The sequence below is a fragment of the Danio rerio genome, chromosome 7 (assembly GCF_052040795.2).
Source record: "Danio rerio strain M-AB ecotype USA chromosome 7, GRCz13ab, whole genome shotgun sequence".
Classification (NCBI taxonomy): domain Eukaryota; kingdom Metazoa; phylum Chordata; class Actinopteri; order Cypriniformes; family Danionidae; genus Danio; species Danio rerio.
In genome coordinates, this window is record NC_141027.1 from 8,913,203 (window position 1) to 8,928,197 (window position 14,995).

Here is a 14,995-nt window from a genome sequence, read left to right on the forward strand (position 1 = left end):
ATAATACATTTATGCAGTCATAAACATGTTTTGATAGTTAATAGTGATTTGATGCTTCACAAAAGTTGCAGACGCCTTTACCAATATCAAAATGCTTTTGTAAACAACCAGTTATTCTTTACACCAATTAAAAAACAGCTACTATAATAAAGAAATTTTTTTCTAAATGTGGAACTAAATACATTGATTTGCATTGAAATACATGATGAATACTCTTGACACATGAAAGTGAAAAGCCTGCAGCTCACAACAAATGTTGAAGGTTATTGCGTCTCACATTTAACAAGCCGTTTACTGCTAATTTTATTAATTTTGCTCACATGGATAATTGAATATTAATCAGATGATGTCATTACGCTGCTGTGCCGTCAGCCAATCGCTGCATTGCTGATCATGATTTCGAGGATGGATAGATCTGTCCTTCACAACACACGCAGCGATCTCAGATCAGTTTATCCAGACATTCTAATCTGATTCGCGAACTTGTTTGAAGAACCAAACTAGCCAGAGATCAGTTATCAAGATTAAAAGATCCAGGATCGGCCAAATAATCTTAGATCATTTAGGCGAGGTAAGAAGAACGGACCCTTGTACAATATTCCAATATCTGTTCTCAGTTGTAAAGCTTCCTAATATCATAGAAAATACAGCTGGTTCTGTGCCTTTTGACTTTTTATATCTTTATATCATAAATAATGACGATAGCACTTTTCACAGTATATGGCAACAAACATTTTATTAAAATAAAATTGCAGAAATGATGCATTCTTTTTTTTATTTAACAGCAAACAAGTGCAGTAATGTAGTGTGCTTTCATTTCATTTCCTATATTTCTCCAGCAAGGTCCCACTGAGATGAACATAAATCTGTAACAAACTATGAGCATAATACGAAAAGGATCATTCTTCTCCTGTTCAGGATGGGAATAACTTCATCTGCAAACTCAAAATGCTGAATATATACATACTGAGGAATCATATCCATCAACAGCTTTGCAATAAACAACATCATATGTGATTTCCTCCTATGATGTACAGTACATAGGAACAGCCTGTGTACAGCAAACAATGATGGGTACGAGAGCAGGCATTGGGTATAAAACACATTGTCTAACCCATATCTCCATTATCTACTTATACTAATGTAGTGTACATACTGTATGTAATGCAGTGTATTAAATACTAAGTATTAATAAGTATAATAAGTGAAACATTTATTCTGATGTATTTTTCAGTTGTAAATCCTAGCCATGAATCAAATGAACTGTAGTTCCTCTTCGTAGACCGTACTGGCTCACTGTCTTGTTCACATCTAGACGAGTTCCTGAAAATAAATAGTAATAATGTTAGCAATTACTGATGAAAGTTTAAGACTGTTCCATCTGAATACAAAATGCACTATAAATGACATGGACTATACCAGGGGCGTCCAAACTCTGTCCTGGAGGCTGGGGTCTGTTCTTCGTACGTTGCTTAAATGATCTAAGATGATTTGGCAGATCCTGGCTCTGTTCCTCCTGATAACTGATCTCTGGCTAGTTTGGTTCTTCAATCAAGTTTGCGAATCAGATTAAAATGTCTGGATAAACTGATCTGAGATCGCTGCGTGTGTTGTGAAGGACAGATCTATCGATCCTCGAAATCATGATCAGCAATGCAGCGATTGGCTGACGGCACAGCAGGGTAATGACATCATCTGATTATTATTCAATTATCCATGTGAGCAAAATTACACCAAATTAGCAGTAAACGGTTTATTAAATATGACTCGCAATAACTTTCCACATGTGTTATGAGCTGCAGGCTCCACAATTTCATGTGTCAAGAGTATTAATTATGTATTTCAATGCATATCAATGTATTTAGTTGTACATTTAGAGAAGATTTTCTTTATTATAGTAGCCTAGGCCTACTAAAATTTTTTTAGTCGGCGTAAGGAATAACTGTATAAATTAATTTTGCGTCAAAAAAGCATTTTGATATTGGTAAAGGTGTAAATCACCTTCATATTAGCGATCAAAACACATGCATGACTGCATAAATTATCATCCCTTTTAAAAAAAAAAGTTGAATATTGTCCATGGATGCGTTTGCATTTAAAAAGTTTATATTAATACATTTTCAATTTGAAAAACCAGGTGGCAGTCTTTTTAAATCTATTTCGGAGTGCAGATTGCAGAAGTTTTTTCAATATTTATTTTAACTTTAATATTGTTATATTATAGTTAAATTATCAGAATTCGGTACATACTTTCAGTATTATCTTTGCTTGAACTGACCCGATCTAATCCTGTTTATATGAATGAGCCTGCTCCCGAGCAGGTTTGAGCTAGCAGAACTGTTGCTATGACAACAAGTCTCGGAAGATTTTTGAAGAACGAAACAATCCTGGATCGTGTCAAATCATCAACATCCAAATCCAGCTAACTGAGTAATCCACGTACGAAGAACAGACCCCAGGGCCCAGTTTTCAAAAGGTTTAATCCGGAAAAAATTGATCCGGATTTAGTAATCCTGTTTTTGTGATCCGTGATCATGTAATCCAGCTTACTTTTTGAGCCAGTTTTTCAAAGCAACATCGGATTGGATCAATCTGATCCGGATAGGAACTTTTCAGCATCCCTAAATCTGGATAACCAGTGCTCAAACAGCATAGGACATCGCAATGTAGAACTATAGATATGTAAAGAGCGACAAGTAGAATAGCCAGCGTGGGGTCAATATAACTTTATACTTATTTGAAATGAAAGCTATGAAGATTTAATAATTATTAAAATAACAATAATAATAAATAATAAAAACAAGAAAAACCCACCCCGTCCTCTTTCAGCAGTCCGCTCATCTGACAGCTACAACACTGTACATTGAGGATATTTATAATAAGTTTCAGATATAGATGTAAATTAAAAAAAAGACTTAATGTCAAAAACTCCACAATAAGTTCAGACTTCCTCATCTGATGTGGAGAGAGCAGCTTGTCTGAGCGTAGCCTTTAGGAGGCGGATCTCAAGTCATTGGCCTTGGTTTGCTGCAGTTTGGTCAGAGTCAGTTGTTTCTCTGCCAGACGAAGCTGTGCTTCTGCCCTTTAAGTCTCTTTTTGCAATTGTTGAAAGAGATTTCAAAAATCAGTGATTGCCATTATTTGCATTTTTTTTTTCTGTAATCATTGCATACATCATTAATAAATATTCTAAAAAGAAAAATATTTTACATTGTGATGAATATAAATATCAATTAGTGACAGAATAAAATTGATTGTTTTTGGTCAGTTTTGGCAGCTGTTTGGGGGATTATTTTATGAGGCCAAACTCTTTCTACTTTGCTGTAGGCCTATACTGAAAGGGTGAATACGTTAAAGCCAATAATCACTACAGCCTGACGGATGGACAAATAAAATGAAAACCTTAAGAATAAATAGTATATCTTGTAAAATACTGCATGATCCAAAAATAGCATAATTTAATAAATTTTAATACATTTCGGGCATAAAATCCACGCTAAATCCACCCTTCTGATGGGATCAGTTTAATCCAGGTTTTTTAGATCAAAGTGATCCAGATCCTACAAAAAAAGGTCTGAAAAACCCAAACTAAAGTTTTGATCTGGATCAAAACCAAGATTGGATTACGTGATCTAATCCGATTAGGTAATCCGTTTTTTCTTTTGAAAAACCCATTTTCAAGATTTGATCCAATCCCTTATCCAAAATCCTAGTGGATTACTTTTGAAAAACTGAGCCCTGGGGTCCGTTCTTTGTACGTGGATTACTCAATTAGCTGGATTTGGATATTGACGATTTGACACGATCCAGGATCGTTTCGTTCTTCAAAGCTGATCCGAGAGTTGTTGTCATAGCAACAGTTCTGCTAGGTCAAACCTGATCGGGAGCAGGTTCAATTCATATAAACAGGATTAGATCGGCTCAGTTCAAGCAAAGATAATAGAGAAAGTATGTTCTGAATTCTGATATTTTCTTACAGTAGTAGTTATATACACTTGGGAAAATGGTACATATTTTTTAACTATATATATAAAGTTATAGTCATTAATAAAATAAATTAAGTTATACATATTAATAAAACTTATGCAATTTGCACCCTCGAAATGAAAGTACAAAGACTGCCACCTGGTGGTGCAAAGAGAAAACTTATTGATATGAACTTTTTAGATCGCTTTAGTACAAATTGTGTATAATAGAAATGCACAATATGTGACTTTTTTTAAAGCAATAATACATTTATGCAGTCATAAACCTGTTTTAATAGTTAATATGCCGGTGATTTGATGCTTCACAAAAGTTGCAGACGCCTTTATCAATATCAAAATGCTTTTGTAAACAACCAATTATTCTTTACACCAATTAAAAAACAGCTACTATAATAAAGAAAATTTTTTCTAAATGTGGAACTAAATACACTGATATGCATTGAAATACATAATGAATACACTTGACACATGAAAGTGTAAAGCCTGCAGCTCACAACAAATGTGGAAGGTTATTGCTTGTCATATTTCACAAGCCGTTTACTGCTAATTTGATGTAATTTTGCTTACATGGATAATTGAATATTAATCAGATGATGTCATTACGCTGCTGTGCCGTCAGCCAATCGTTGCATTGCTGATCATGATTTCGAGGATCGATAGATCTATCCTTCACAACACACGCAGCGATCTCAGATCAGTTCATCCAGACATTCTAATCTGATTCGCGAACTTGTTTGAAGAACCAAATTAGCCAGAGATCAGTTATCAAGATTAAAAGATCCAGGATCGGCCAAATCATCTTAGATCATTTAAGCGAGGTACGAAGAACAGACCCCTGGTGTCCTGCAACGTTCAGTTTCAACCCCAATTTGAAACACCTGAACCAGCAAATCAAGCTCTTTCTAGTGCTGTGTCCCAATTCGCATATTATCCGTCCTAAATAGTATTTGAAAATAGAATTAGCGTGTCCCAAACCATAGTATGTTGAAAAGAGTATGCCAGAGGTTCCCGGATGGTTTGCTATTTCCGGTAAAAAATTTAAGTGTAGAAGCGTTCATACTCTAACGGCTGATATTGCCCACAATACATTGCGCGTTGGATGTAAATTCGATTAGAACCACAAACGCAAGCGGAAAGTGTAAATAAACTACAAACATAATATACAAGCAAGACCAACCGTTAAGTAGAGAGAGTTCGGTAAAGATGCTTGAATGACTGAGTCAATATCTAGCCCACTGTTAAATATTTAAATCACATTATCTGTGTTATACTTTATCTGCAACAGCACTGCACTTATAGACCTTTTTCATGGCTGCTGCATGGAGGGCGCCATAGCGACCAGCGTCTTCCAGTAGAATGCTAAAAACTTCCGTTTACAGCGTTTACGACTGGTAATTTGCGCTCTGAAAATGGGTTTCAATAATGTTTTTAATGGATAACAGAGTGTTTTTGTGACACACAACTTAGAAATGTGTCTGTTAAAGCCGTTATAATCTGTCACATGTGGTTCAAGCGCGTCAGAAATACGAGAAAAACGTTCTCCTAGTTCACGTGTCGGCCGTCAGAAATACAGTGTGTGTGTATGTGTGTGTGTTCCCGGCCTGTCAGCTGTTAGCTCAGCGGCTCTTTAACACACACACACACACACACACACACACACACACACACACACACACACACACACACACAGAGAGCAAACCAGAGTACTGGCATGAAACTTAACAGGTATGAAAGTCGTGCAATTTACAAAAATGACCAATGAAAGTCTGTTATTGATCCTCTGCTAGCTGATTTGCTGTTCATTCTAATCGCGAGCCGTTTGTGTTTTATTTCGTGTGTTGTTTTTACCACGGTTTGTGGTTTTCTGTCATTTCGAAGTGACACTAGCCTATATTTTCACTTTGTCACAGTTATTAAATCAGTGTGTCAGTGGCACAGTACAGGCTACTTGTGTGTGTCAAACATTTTGGTGAATTAAATTTGTTTGGGCTGGTTATATATTTAAAATAAAGAGAAAATGTTGACTTTAGCGATGACAAGGCTTCATTTAAACTGCCTCACAGCAGCTGTTTTCCATCCTATTAGATCGCATTTCTTTAAATGATCAGTCCAGGAGAATGGTGCTGATGGACAACAGGATTAGTTCAAAGAGGATAAAAGCAGGTAAAATAAATAAAAACTATCGTTTCAAAGCTGTCCAATTGTGATTGTTTACACGCATCAGCTGCTGACCGGAAGTTCTTCGCATTCTCCTTGCGCATACATGCAAAGCATCATGGGTAATTCTGCGTTCCAAGAAAAAGGTCTATATAAAGACGCGTTTGCACATCTGAACATTTGAATGCATAATTACCCAAAGACCTGAGGAGATTTATCTGCATGAAAGACTCATGAATAGGAGATTAACCTGCTGCTGCCTCTCTAATAAGGTAGGAAATTAAATCCGACAGGAATGTGGATGGTGTGTGGAGGATTGACAGGGGGCATAACTAAGCAACACAACGATCTGTTAAAGAGGAAGTAGCATGTCCCAAAGCTTGCACACTCTTCTGTTGCACACTCGAAAGTATAAACTTTTGCTTCCCAAAACAAATACATACTTTTAGGGGCGTAGTATAAGCATGCGAATTGGGACGCAGCATAGGTATACTAGAAACTTCCAGGCAGGTGTGTTGAAGGAAGTTGGAGCTAAACCATGCAGGACATCAGCCCTCCAGGACCGAGTTTAGACACCCCTAGAAAAAGTGTTTCGAAAATTGACAAGAATGCGTGTTGTTCAATACTTTGATGAAGATTTTGATCCACATCAAATGCTGACTACTGTTCATCAAGTCAACTTGAGGAACAAAATAAATGAGGTGTTTACCATCATAAACCAGACACATTTTCTCTGGTTTCTTTCCAGCCAGTTCACAGGTCTGCTTCAGCAGCACAGAGACTCTTTCCAGCGGGAATATCTCCACTTCCATGCTCTTTCCAGCAGATTTTACGTTGAGGTTGATCTTGTCCACTTTGGAGGTCTCATCAAAGCCTTGGTGAGATGGGATCTGAGGATGATCTGAAATAACAGAGTAAAACAATGATTTGATATAGTAACCCTTGAGAATTCAGGAGGTTTGAAGGTTAAGTTGATGCTCAATAGCTATGTTTCCATCCAAATATGCGAATAAACATTATGCGCAAAACTCGATTATCGCATAAAAGTTGTGCGAATGAAGCAGCGTTTCCATCCAACGAGTCAAAGCGAGAAAAATCGTCACTTCCTGATTAACTGGCGCCAAATATCAACAGTAAAAACTGCATTTGCTGCAGTAGGAGAAGCTGCATCAGTCTTTTCTAAATGAATGCGCCTCAGAAGACAATCCTGACAAGCAGTGAGCGCGCAGTGGCGTTTGAAGGTGTCAGACGCGGAGCACAGGCGCTCTTGATTCTGGAGGTCATTAATAATATAATAATATTAATACTGAAATGGTAAGGCGTTTTATAATGACCAAAACAACATTTCAGATGTTTTATAATTTGTTTGTTTGTTTAAACTTTATTGTCCGTTCTGCTTGACACAGAAAGGAAATTTTTCTTCAACACTGGATTTAGGACAACAATTACAAACATACAACAACGACACAATAACACTTATCAACACAACAACATAAGTTAAAAGTTTAAAAACCAAATTAGCCCCATGCACAATACTGCAAATCATACTTGGTAACCACCTCATTCACTACAAACATTGATCCGGTTTAGAACAACAACTGCCATTGGGATAAATGACTTTTTATAGGAATTTCTTCGTGCTTTAGGAATTCTAAACCTGCGTCCTGATGGAAGCAATTCAAATGCTGAGTGAAGGGGATGTGTATTATCTTTAAAAATCACCACTGCTCTTTTTTCCATAAAAGAGTCAAATAAACTCTGCAATGAATGCTGTTTGTGACCAGTTATCTTATTTGCCTGATTGATAATTTGCGCTAATTTCTTTTTCTGTTTAAGTGTTGTGTTATCAAACCATGAAACAATATTATATGTGAGAACACTCTCTAAGTGCTATAAGTTTAATGTGCTCAGCCTGACGTTCTATCCATTCACACACATTTTAAGCATCACATGATCTCTTTCAACAAAATCACATGACCTTTTTTAATGCGCATGCTGGAGTTTGTGCGGTAAAAGTGTTTCCATCGCAGTTTATGCGCAACTTTTCTTATCGAATAAAAAGTTTATCCTACCCAGTTAGGCGCATTTTCAAAATGTATGCGCATCATGGCGTTTCCATCAACTGGTGTTTTTATGCGCATTTGCAAAAATAGGTGGATGGAAACATAGCTAATCTGACACATTTGTGAGTAAAACTCTTGGTTGGTTGAATTAATTAATTAATTAATTAATGAGTGAGTGAAAATAGTTATGCTGACAGCCAATCAGAATCTATCCTGCTTTAATTAGCATATTTAAAATGATAGATGACAAAACGAAAGCTCATGCATATAATATACAAAACATTGTGCATTCTTTTGGACGCTAATGAGTTGTTGTCAACTTAATTAATATCATTCCATTATGAAGTGGCTGTTTCATAGCAGAATGCAGACAAACCTGAATGTGAGTTTCCAGTGGATTGTGCAGGACTGCTTCTCTCCTGGACATTTTTCACCAGTGTTTGAGGAGGTTTTGTAACTGGGATGTCATCTGAAAAGAGCAATTTAGTACTTTTTAATATAGAGACTATGTGTAACAGAGTGTGTACAATAAGAATATGCATGTGCTATATATTAAACAGATTAAAAATATGCCATTATTTACTGTTGTCTCGAACTTCTTTGAGTTTCTGTTGAACACAAAGGACGATATACTTAAGATTGCTTGGGAAAAACAGCTACTGACATCCATAGTTTTTTTTTGTTGTTTTTTTTTTGTCAACATTCTTCAGTATATCTTCCTTCGTGTCCAACAAGAAAGAAATTCATACATTCTGAGTCACATAAAATGTCAGTGAATGATGAGTATTTCATTTTTGTGTGAACAAATCTACGGTAGGCGAGGCAGTGGCGCAGTACGTAGTATTTTCGCCTCACAGCAAGAAGGTTGCTGGGTTGCTGGTTCGAACCTCGGCTCAGCTGGCGTTTCTGTGTGGAGTTTGCATGTTCTCCCTGCCTTCGCGTGGGTTTCCTTCGGGTGCTCCGGTTCCCCCACAGTCCAAAGACATGTAGTACAGGTGAATTGGGTAGGCTAAACTGTCCGTAGTGTATGAGTGTGTGTGTGGATGTTTCCCAGAGATGGGTTGCGGCTGGAAGGGCATACGCTGCGTAAAAACTTGCTGGATAAGTTGTCGGTTCATTCCGCTGTGGCGACCCCGAATTAATAAAGGGACTAAGCCGACAAGAAAATGAATGAATCTACGGTAAATCACCATGAAACAAATTAGCTGTGGTAAAATCGAATACATTTACTGTCATTATTTTTAAACTGTAATATTAGATGTAAAGGATAACCAGTAAAATGCTAAATATTTACACATGTAATTCATGTAATAAATGATCTGAGTGGAAAAAGTTCATTCAGAACGTGCTCGTAATATCTGAATGTTATAAAATATGACCAACTTCATTTCTAACGTTCATAGAAAGGGTTTAGATCAAACAGTTTTACAGAATATTCAGTTAAGCATGAGCAAATGTGTCCGTCATAGTTAATAATTAAACAATCAATCACTTATGAACTAAATGAGCTGTAAGTAGATGGACTAGAAAAACAGGATGTGCATACGTACGCTCATTTGAAGTCTCCGATGACTCTGTTTGATTCTGATTCCCTGCTGAACCATTCGCAGGTGCCGAACTGCTGCTTCCCCACAGGTAGGATGAAAACTTCTCCCACTTTAAAACATATTACAGATCAAAAGTTATTTTACAGCAATGTCCATATCAATAAATGTGTTTTTATATATTTAGATACTCAAAAAATGACGTTTGCTGTTAGCTACTTATTTAAAAAGAGTCAAAACAACATTATTTTTGCCTTTCTAAGAGGGCAACTTAATTAATTTATGTTTGATCCACTTAAATTTGCAAAATCTAATAAGGTAACTTAATTGCTTCATGTTTTCCCAACATAAATCATTTGTTACAGTGTAGGTTTCCCTAATATTCCCCTTTTATTGTCTTTCTAAATGTTCAATAATAAATAGGCTTGCATATCAACTGATTTGACTGTTGTAGATATCAGTATTTGTGCCCCAGTATTTAATATTAAACTAATTTCCAGTAAATACTGTAGTGTTTTTGAACCATACTATATTATTTACAACTCTGTCAATGAATGCTATACTGTAGTGTTGACTAGTGAGCAGGTAAACTGGAATAACTGCTGTACACTTTCATTTTCTGATGGTTTGAAACTTTAAATTTCATATTCCAGATACTTGAATAACGACTGTACACTTTCATTTTCACTACAGTAAACTCTGTCTATTGTAGTATAATGTGCATTCATTATTAGCATATTACAGTGTTGGCTAATCTGTTTAAATTATTGTAGTTGTTGTTTAAATGAAATTGTTGCACTAGAAACTAGGCCTATAATTATCAAAACAGATTCATTTAAGTACTTTATTATAGTATGGCTCAAAACACGTTTGTTGCTATACTACATTTCATTTTAAAGGTCCCGTGAAGTGCTTAGAATTTTTATTCAACGTTTGACTTAAAGCAGGGTTGTCCAAACTCGGTCCTAGAGAGCCAGTGTCCTGGACAGTTTTGCTCCAACCCTAATCAAACACACCTGAACCAGCTAATCAAGCTCTTACTAGATATACTTGAAACTTCCTGGCAGGTGTGTTGAAGCAAGTTGGAGATAAACTCTCCAGGACACCGGCCCTCCAGGACCGACTTTGGACACCCCTGACTAAGAGGCTCAAATGATTTTAACAGATTTGTGTGTGTTGATCAGTTAAGACGTCTGTAACTGTAACGGGGAATTGTCACTGACAACGGAGGTGAGGATCCAAATGCAGGGTTTTATTAACAGGATGGCCAGGCAAGCAATGATCAACCCAGGAGCAAACCGAAGTATCAGGGCAATCCAGAATCGGTGTCAAAATAACAGGCAGATGGTCACGAGGCAGGCAGAAGACAGGAATAAACAAATAAAGCAAGACCAGTATCAAAAACATGGCAAAGCAAGACAAAGGAAACCGCGTTGTAGTGTCACATAAATAGTAGACAAGAGTCATTGCCACATTGTGAGTGTTTGTGCTGTTCTTATAGTTCAAGAAATCAGTCTGTGAGCAGCTTCAGCTGTGTGGCTGTTTGCAATCACTTGTGACTTGGAGCAGGTGTGTTTGTGTGTTGTTGCATGACTGAATATGTAGTCCATAACATGGGGGATTTGTAGTTCATGTGAATGTGAGTGTTTACCATCATGACAATGGCATTAGCTCCTGTCAGCTTTAATTGTGAGCAAAATGTTGAGCTTTATTTAGATTTAAAATCATTTTTGGGGCGGGATCAAAATCGGTGACATATCGCCGATCTGCTAGTGGAGTGATGATGAGTCGGTTTCTCATTATTATTCATGGCGGAGTTTTCTTATCCTATGAGAAGACCCTGCTTCTTAATAATTCATGAGAGCACATGCTTTCCGAAGGCAAGGCAGACCTGCCATGCTGTGAGACCCGATGACTGGGTGAGATCGTGTCCGCGTACGGCACGGGTCGTATGTGTTCGTTTCCACGATCCACAGGGTTTGTTGCATGTTTTTCCCTGCGATGCTGTTAGGGCCGATACAGCAAAGCTGTTGGTTTGCAAGAAGCATTTTTGTCGAGAGAGCTGTACTACAATTGGAGAATGGCGGACTTGTCTTTTATCAGTTGAGTTTGTTACCATTCAGACACATCGCCTATATCCGTGTGGAAGCTTATCACACTGAACACAGTGAGAGTTTTGTGTGCTGGTTAGAAATAAAATAAGTTATTTTCAACTCAAGGGCAGCATGGTGGTGCAGTGGGTAGCACTGTCGCCTCACAGCACAAGGGTCTCTGGTTCAAGCCTCGGCTGTGTGGAGTTTTCCCTGTGTTGGCGTGGGTTTCCTCCAGGAGTCCCCACAGTTTAATGTGCTATAGGTGAATTGGGTAAGCTAAATTGTCCGTAGTGTATGTGTGTGAATAGGAGTGTATGGGTGTTTCCCAGCGATTTTGTGGCTGAAAGGGCATCCACTGTGTAAAACATATGCTGGAATAGTTAACGGTTCATTCCGCTGTGGCGATCCCTGATTAATAAAGGGATTAAGCTGAGAAGAAAATGAATAAATACATTTTCAACAAACATACGACTGTGTCACATGTGCTTGTGTCGTTCCCTATTGGCCCGCACTATCAGCACGTTTCTATTTGAAATAATGAACTTGAGCGTGCAAAAGATGAGGGATGTGTAAACAGTCCCTTAATCAATTCATTAAGGCTGGCTCATTGCAGGATTCGAGATGTCTGCATGTTGGATCAAGAAAAACATAAATGATACATCACTATGCATTTCTTTACTTTATCTGTCATTTTCGGGATCTTCCGGTAGAGTGATGAAGATCTAATCCAGGGCTGTTAAATGCAGTTCCTGGAGGGCCGCTGCAGGGGCGCCCACAAGGGATGGCCACAGCCACCCCTATGTAAACTCTTGCCACCCAATATGATTTTGCTGTTGATATCATTCATTTAAATGTACTTGCATAAATTTACAATATTTCAATGAATGAATAAATAAAATACAGCTACTAAATTGTTGTGGATTAATTGGCACCACCGACATTGCAAATTCACTGCCCCTCCTTGTTTAAGCATCTGCTGAATCAGCCTGATCTCACGAGAAATTGTAAGTATTTTACGTTTTGCCAGTTTAGTGGCTAATTCGTACGAATTCGTACGTGTTCAGTCGTACGAAATGGTACGATTTTAAAAAGGAGGCGTGGCACCTAACCCCACCCCTAACCCCAACCGTCATTGGGGGATGAGCAAATCGTACTAAATTGTACGAATTAGATCGTATGAATTCATACGAATTAGCCACTAAATGAAAAAGTTACGAATTGCCGTGAGATTGTGTTGGCTGAATAGATGTTTGACCATTATGCTACTCTCTCTGCATCTCAAATAAATAAATGCATATTGAAATAAATTTTTAAAATCTAGTTTATTTAGCACCATCATTTTATTTATTTATTTATTTTTTTGCTGGTTGACTTACAAGGCCAAAAATCTCAATGATTTTATGAACGTATTTAGTAAAAAGATGCATCAATAGAAGAAGCTGAATTAATAATATTGTGGCTCCAAAAGGAATATGGATAAATTATATTATTAGGGTCTGTAGAGTGTTTATTGCCTTTTGTTCAGTTTGTTCCTTTCTCTTTGTTTTTGAACTAAGGTTCAATATTTCATTGACCAGAAACAAAAATATAACATTGCACTCACTGAATTGATTGTTTTTTTGTGTGCCATCCCTAAGAACAGTTTCAGGAGGCGCCACTGGGCGGCTGGCATGCAGTTTAGTTCCACCTCTGCTTCAACACACTAAGTTTGTGACAAACTGCAAGCTTTGGATGTTAATAACAGGTCCATATCTTTGAATTTTGTTACTGTTTTGAAGCATCATTCAACAGACATTCTTAAAACACGTGCCCCGGTAAAAGCTTTAGGATATTTATATGCGAGTACATTTATTACTAGTGCTAATGCCACAAAGACGTTATTCTCTACGTACAAACCTTATGAAAGCACTGCAGTATAAACAATTTCCACGCGCCTCACATCATGCAAGCCTGTTAGAAAAACATGCGCTGCTCACGCGCGCGCTCATGCGTTGTGAACCTGCAGCACAGTCTGTACGCAGAGGTGTTGGCACACTGCGAGTTATCCACAAAACTAAAGTTTAAAAAATATGATGATGATCTTATTTTCACTAAGGCTCCTTGTAGATTTTTTTGTATGTAGCAGAAAAGAGAGATGATGAGTCTTGACTTGCCATGAGGTATAAGACAGCCATACGTCGGGTTTAAGACAACAGATAATTATATAAAACATATTTTTAGTATTATATAGAAATTAATAAGAATAATAATAATTAACAACCCATACTGATACCATCTAACAAACTTTCAGAATCTTTAAAAATTAAATAAAGGTTTAGGAAAGGTATAAGGAAACACTTTTGTTTTGTTAATTAATTTCATATTTGTAGTAAATCTGATCATAAAATAAAAAATAACTCTCAGCTCTGTGTTCACCATATTTAAATTTAATGCATGAAATCATGAAAATGTCTGAGATTAAAGTGTAGTTACTTACCACACCAAAGAGAACGCTGAAACCTGCGGCCATGTCTGGTATGTTCGAGTCTGTACTGCTGACTGCTGAGTCTGACTGGATCTCAGATTACCGACACATGCGATTACTTTCATTTTCTCTCTCTTTGTTTATAGGCAGCCCACGTGCTTTCCCTTAAAACGCCTGATGTAAACCCCCTAAGATTTTTCTTTCAATTAAATATGCGTAAATCCACAATCCAGGACATGCTGGCTCACCCGTCACCACAGTCCACTGAAAACCACAAAGGAATAGCATTTAGTTGGTTAAATTATTAGTATGAAAGCATAACTCAAACATATTGCATATTTACCTTCAAATACAGTCCTCTTTTGCTTCTTTTTTTTTTGTAGCAAAACAGACAATTCTACTAATAGCAATGTGTCCTTTCCTAATAAATAAAACCAAAAGATGAATTATGCATGAATTAATAAGCGTTGCATTGATGTATTTGTTAGGACGGGAAAATTATTTGGACTAGATTAAACTAAACTGAGAAAATCATCTTTAAAGTTTTCTATATTAAAGGTATATTTCATGCAAAATTGGACATTTTGTCATCATTTACTCACCCTTTACATTTATGAGTTTCTTTCTTTATTTTTTTTATTTATTTTTTGAGCATGCTTGAAGCCTGTAACCATTGACTTCTATTTGT

The 14,995-nt window shown here is 37.0% G+C and overlaps 2 protein-coding genes across 6 annotated transcripts in view; one reads left to right on the plus strand and one right to left on the minus strand.

The window, feature by feature from the left end:
* helz2c (helicase with zinc finger 2c) overlaps window positions 1-14,995 on the plus strand; it is a 284,230-nt gene that overhangs the window by 227,879 nt on the left and 41,356 nt on the right. The window contains exon 1 of one of the 5 annotated variants that reach the window (XM_087259338.1): window positions 13,487-13,549. The gene's annotated coding sequence lies outside the window, so the exon portion shown is untranslated. 5 annotated transcript variants of the gene reach the window in all.
* Window positions 722-14,387, minus strand: LOC147835900 (uncharacterized). The gene is made up of 5 exons (XM_087260539.1): window positions 14,320-14,387; window positions 9,757-9,862; window positions 8,583-8,675; window positions 6,853-7,044; window positions 722-1,323 (listed from the first exon to the last, which is right to left on the minus strand). Exons 1-5 carry the CDS (start codon window positions 14,350-14,352, stop codon window positions 1,244-1,246), a joined length of 504 nt encoding a protein of 167 aa, XP_087116665.1. The 5' UTR covers window positions 14,353-14,387; the 3' UTR covers window positions 722-1,243.